The sequence below is a fragment of the Triticum urartu genome, chromosome 2A (assembly GCF_056163025.1).
Source record: "Triticum urartu cultivar PI428250 chromosome 2A, HENAU_Tu73, whole genome shotgun sequence".
Taxonomy (NCBI): Eukaryota; Viridiplantae; Streptophyta; class Magnoliopsida; order Poales; family Poaceae; genus Triticum; species Triticum urartu.
In genome coordinates this window covers 343,314,304-343,320,303 of record NC_141874.1, presented here as the reverse complement: position 1 = coordinate 343,320,303, position 6,000 = coordinate 343,314,304, and the positions used below count along the sequence as shown (strand labels likewise).

Here is a 6,000-nt window from a genome sequence, read left to right as displayed (position 1 = left end):
AGGCGCCGCTTGGCCGGCGCACCTGCAACAGCGGCATCGTCATCAACGAGGGTGGCAGGCGCGCCCCCTCCTCGGCTCCTCCACGCTTCCTCAAGCCAAAGAGGAAGCCGGGGCTCGCCGCCGTCAAGACGGATCCGAGGCTCCCCGTCGTGAAGACGGAGCCCGGTCTCGCCGGCGGCGTCAAGGAGGAGGAGCTCGACGACGCGGCGGCCTTCAAATGGGCGCGCGATGACTGGGCGCAACTCCTTTTGAGACCGCGAAAGCAGAGCCGGTTACGTCCATTGGGGTAGCTGGAGCTGGAGCGCCAGCGCGCCGCCTACGAGCGGTTTGAAGCTCGGCGCCGTGGCCGGGACGAGGGAGGCGTCGTCGTCCTCGACGACAACGACGACGCGCCGCCACCACCGGTCCACCTTAGAGACGCCGGACAGGGGTCCAGCAGGGGCGGCCACGCCGTCAAGAAGGAGAAGGCCGCCGACGACGAGGAGGACAGCGGCGACTTCGCCGCGCTCAGCGACTTCTTCGCCCCGTACATGTCTTTTTTTAAATAATTTATGTAATGCCGAACATGTTGAATATTAATGTCAGGTTTGTCGAATTTAGCCGAACTTTGCCGAATTCAGGTTTTTTAAAATAAAAAACCCACGTCTGGGGCGATCCCCAGGAGGCGCGTAAAATCGCCGCATGGGGACAACGGCTGGAGATGCTCTTAGGCCTTCTACAATGGGAGATGGTTGGGGAGGTGCTTAGAAAAATAAACCGGATTTTTCTGAAGTACCGGTGCCTATTTCTATAGAAGAGTCCATTCTACCTTAGGCCTTCTACAATGGGAGGTGCTTACGGGAGATGCTTAGAGAAATAAACCGGACTTTTCTTAAGCACCGATGCTTATTTATATCGGGTAGACGCTTAACTAAGCGTCTCTCTTATAGAAATAGGCATCGATGCTTCAAAAAATCTCGGTTTATTTTTGTAAGCATTGCTCTAACAAGGCCTTACATGCCTATATGCATTGGCCAGGCCGTGCCGCCCATATGGCCAGCTTTGGCGGCCCCACCAGTTCCTCACCCATGTCAAAAAAAAAAAACCTCACCCATCCCGCGGGCCCACCACTACTCCCATTTCCGCACGCATCGATCAACGCGACACCGCCGGCGATGAGCGCGAAGCAGCTCTGCGACGCCTTGGCCGCCGCGGGGTTCGACAGCGGAGATCCGCTCGACCCGGAGAGCCTCGATTGGGCGTTCCTCCAGGGAGACGACTCCAGCCGCGTGCTCGCGTGGATCGCCGCCCGCCTACGCCGCGCCAACGTCCTCTCCGCCTCCGACCTCGAACTGTACATACCGATCTGTCCCGCGAACCCTCTAGAAATTTCTCTAATCGTAGCGTGTCCAGGCGCTAGGTAGCGCAGGTGCAAGGATTGTCAAGGTCGTCTGCTCGGTGGGGTTGTTTCGAACGCGATGGGAGGGGCATGTGTCTGCACCGTGAGATGTGCAATGTGCATTTGCAATGCAAGGCGCTGTTCGGGCTTGCGGGTGGGGTTCTGGTTCGAGTTGGCCTGAAAATTACTCCCTCCGTTCCAAAATAGATGACCCAATTTGTACTAAAGTAAATAGTATAAAGTTGGGTCATCTATTTTGGAACGAAGGGAGTATGGGTTTGGATTCAATATAGTAATGTGATGTGGAGTACAAAGTTGTCTGTGAATCTCAGGGAAGTGGAGGGCTTTGGAGAGAAAAGCGCACAACTGCAATGTTCGTCGCCACATGCTTTTATTTTTTGAACAGACGCCACATGCTTTAGGAATGTGATTCATCATACCATAGCACTATCTATTCTTTAATTAAGGATAACAGAAGTTTTGCTGCATGAAGAATAGCTGCAGATTGTGATTTTAAATCCCGTATTACATCATGATTTCCCCTACACGTACTGATTCTCTTCCTTCTGAGGCTTAAACTGGTCTTCTTGTTTCGTGGACTATGCAGCTATGATCAGCTTGAACTAGAAGGGAAGCTTTTGGAGGTATGGAGATTTTTAACTCCATTTGTTCATTAAACTTAGTTGGACTATTAAGTTATTACAATTGCTCATATAATTTTTTTTGAAAGAAATTGCTCATATAATTTTAGTCGATTGTTGGAATATAGCTGTCTCGGGCTAGGGATATGATCCTAATATGAGTACCATTTTTAGGGGAAAGACTTGGATTCCGCTTTCGACAGTATTTCGGCGTTCTCAGAAACTGGAGAGAACCATGAATACACATTCTTGTCGGAAGAAAGTCTGGGAGACATCCGGTATGCCATGTTGCTCTAGTGTTATCCAACAAGTGATTCAATTGGTATTGTGTGGCCCTCGTCTTTTGAGCTGCATTTCCCCTTTACCTTTCCATCACCAATATCTGCAGAAACAGCAACTTTGCTATGTTTTTCTCCCATCATGTTTTTTTTTATCTTACTGCATATCTAGTTCGTTTGATTTTGCGTGTGTTATACAATGGAATTACTGCCTAAATCTCTGATCTGCTAAGTTCTGTAACACCATCAAGTCTGATTTGGATATCAGAGGGTCTAGCAAGTAGCTTAGTAGTCACATACTAGAAAAAGAAAGAGAATTAGTCAAGGTTTGCTCAATATTAGCATCTAGCTTGCTAACAGTATGTTTTAATCTCTCCATTGACCAAGGATTTTCTTTTGATTTTTTCTAGCGACTCAAAACTAGCACTTAGAGCTGAAGTTTCTGATTTGGAAAAAAAGCTCGCTTCTCTGGAATGGCAGCTTGATTTGCTTACAGCACACGCTACCACCATCACGCAGGGAAAGAAATCCCGCACATCTGCTAAAACTAGCGCAACTGGAAAACTTGCGAGATTTGATGAGGAACTTGCCAAGAGAAGTTTAGAGGTAAAATGTTGGTTTCTCTTGTCAACCTGGAAACAGTATACCATATACCACTGTCCTTGTGTCATTCCCTGCTGTATCGTGTTAAGTAACTGTAGTCTGCACTGCTCATTGTCTAGTTTATAAATCAGCGGGAGCATGGCAGTACTCTGGAATTAACCAAGTAACTAGCTATCATTTGTGGCTGATATTTGTGGCCGATTACTGGTCGTGTTCACTCAAAAAGACACACGTTGGCAGCAAAAAGAGTTTACTGGACTTCAAGTTTACACAAATCTATACATATGTTTAAGTTCTTTTATATTATCTTCCTGTCTGACATTTGATAGGTGAGAAATACCAATTGTGGTTCTTTCTAATTGGCTTTATTATTTCTTATAGGAATTCGTTGCAGTACTATAATAGAAGAATTTGTTATGTGACGGTTTGTTTTTCCATTTCCCCTCCTTTGCTTCAGATGAATGAAGTACTTGGAAAACTTGTTGCTACGATCCAGGAGTTGTCTTACTATCATTCAGAAACTGGTATTAGTGTTGCCCTTCACGTGTAAAATTGCACATCTTACCATTTGTTACTTAGATTGACATGCGTTGATAACTGGATACCTCCATTTTGATTCACGTGCATCTCATTTTATTTTATTCATTATAGATATTGGCGTCTACCTGTCATACTGTGATTTCCAATCATATGTAATCAGTAACCTGGCTTGTACCAAAGAACTTAACACATGGTTCACTAAGAAGTTTGAGAAGGTGTGTTAATCTATCATGATCTCGCTGTTCCTATATTAACTGATTTATGTTCAACAAAACATGCAAATATCAGCTCAAAATCATACATGGTCATACACATAGTGTACAGCGAATTGATGCATGGGGATTCTAATATTTTGCCAAGTCGCTAAGATCTAAGATATTCACGCGCTGGTGCCTTTTGTAAAAACCAAACCTGTCTTATCTTTGTTCATTTTCTTATTTGCACTAATTATCAAGTTTACGTTCTCAATAATACCTTGTTTGAATATTAATCTTAAACACTATACGAAAGGAGAAATTAGCTTAGTGCAATAATTTACTACACCATCATATATGTAGATAAGAAATAACGAAGAAACAATATGATAGATTAACACAAAATTTAAATAATGGGTCTACCCTTTTATGTAGAAAAAGGTAAATATTTTTATCGAGTTGCAAGAACCAGTTCATTCAAAAGTTCAAATTTATGGGGGGAAGTGTGGGCAATGTAATTATACTAAAACAGTCCCCCTCACATCAATCTCATCACCAAAGCGGCGGACAAGAACAACATGAACATCAATAGGCGCCTGATTGGGAATTTTCGTGGTGTTTCAAACCAACTGGAGTTGGAAGAATTACACCTTGCTGAAAGAAAATACACCTGGTCCAATGCCCAGGCAAACCCCGTATTGACAAAGTTCGACCACTTCTAACACTCTGATGACTAGGACTTGCTATTCCCCAATGACCACCTCCAAGCCGTCACCACGGCTTGCTCAGAACATGCCCACCACGGCTTGCTCAGAACATGCCCCTCTGTTCCTACAGGGTGACGTGGAGGAAAGAAGAAAGCGTTCTTTCAAGTTTGAGGAGTTCTGGCTTCGGCTCCCAGGTTCCATGAGATTGTGGCCTCGGCATGGAATAAGCCTATCCTTGATCAGAACACCATCCGTCGCATTCACATCAAGCTATGGCGCACGGCGAAGGCACTCAAGGCATCCAGAGCGTGAGAGTTCTCAAGACTCAGATTGTGATTGTGAAGGAGGTGATTTGGCGCCTAGATCAGGCGGAGGAGAATAGACCCTTGTTTGCGGCAAAGCGTGATTTGAGGCGTAACTTGAAGACTATGTACTTGGGCCTCCTCTCTTTCCAAAAGATCAAGTTACGGCAGCGCTCTCGCCTTACTGGGATCAAGCTTGGGGATGCAAACACCAAGTTCTTTCATGCGAGGGTCAATGGCCGCAGGCGAAAGAACCTCATTCAGACGCCGTTTTCAACCACCGCAGTGGCAATCACCAAGGAGGACAAGGAAAGGGTGTTGCTATCACACTTCCAAGAACACCTCGGCACGCCATGCTCGAGATCGTCGGGGCTTCTATGGGAGAACGTGGACATCCAGACCCACGACCCGTTTGATCTGGATGCTCCCTTTCATGTTGATGAGATGAAAGCACTCGTCTTCTCCTTCCTTCCGTTAAGTCACCGGGCCTGGATGGCTTCATTGGAGCTTTCTTCTAGTCTTGCTGGAAGATCATAAAGAATGACGTGTTTGCGGCAGTCCGTTGCGTGGCTGCCCTTCGGGGGGGGGGGGGACTGCGCTTCCCTCATCAACTCCGCCAACATCATCATGCTTCCGAAGAAGCTTGACGCGCTCGGAGTTGGGGACTACCGTCCGATCAGTCTGATCCATGGCCTCTCGAAAATCTTCTCCAAGCTCTTGGCTAATAGGCTTGCCCCCCTCCTATCGACGATCGTCTCCAAGTGCCAAAGCGCGTTTGTTTAGAAACAGTGTATACTCGACCACTTCATGCATGTTTAGAACTTGATTAAAGATCTTCACAGAAGGAACATTCCGGGCCTTTTCCTCAAGCTTGACATCTCAAAAGCCTTTGACTCTGTGAACTGGGCATACTTGCTTAAGGTGTTGCAACGTCTAGGTTTCGGGCAACGTTGGCGGAACTGGATCTGCCTATCCTTGGCCTCCTCCTTCTCCAGGTTCCTGCTCAATGGCAACCCTGGCACATCTTTCAGTCACGTCCATGGTTTGCACTAGGGGGGTCCGCTTTCCCCTATGCTCTTCATCCTGGCCATTGATCCGCTGTAGAAGATCCTTCAGTTGGCACACAGAGGGGCATTCTCAAGCCCATCCGTGCATGCGTGGTGTGTTACAGGATCCCCCTCTTCGCGAAAGATGCCAGTATTTTTGCAAACCCGGACAAGGATGAATTGCGCCCGATCTCTGCCATCCTCGCGGCGTTTTGTGATGCTAGGGGCCTTGTCACCAACCTGGCAAAATCTGAGGTCTTCCCCATCCGCTGCAACGACATTGACCTTGTGGACATCCTGTCGACATTCCC

The 6,000-nt window shown here is 46.9% G+C and overlaps 1 protein-coding gene across 4 annotated transcripts in view; it reads left to right on the top strand.

Moving 5' to 3' along the window:
• The first annotated feature begins 907 nt into the window (after window positions 1-907).
• LOC125537133 (AUGMIN subunit 3) overlaps window positions 908-6,000 on the top strand; it is a 44,186-nt gene continuing 39,093 nt past the window's right edge. Inside the window, exons 1-6 of one of the 4 annotated variants that reach the window (XM_087543849.1) lie at window positions 908-1,333; window positions 1,986-2,022; window positions 2,194-2,297; window positions 2,708-2,903; window positions 3,358-3,424; window positions 3,552-3,655. In XM_087543849.1, coding sequence (XP_087399975.1) covers window positions 942-1,333; window positions 1,986-2,022; window positions 2,194-2,297; window positions 2,708-2,903; window positions 3,358-3,424; window positions 3,552-3,655 — 900 coding nt within the window. In that variant the 5' untranslated portion in view covers window positions 908-941. The remainder of the gene's footprint in view (window positions 1,334-1,985; window positions 2,023-2,193; window positions 2,298-2,707; window positions 2,904-3,357; window positions 3,425-3,551; window positions 3,656-6,000) is intronic. The other 3 variants (XM_087543847.1, XM_087543848.1, XM_087543850.1) reach the window with 3 other exon arrangements.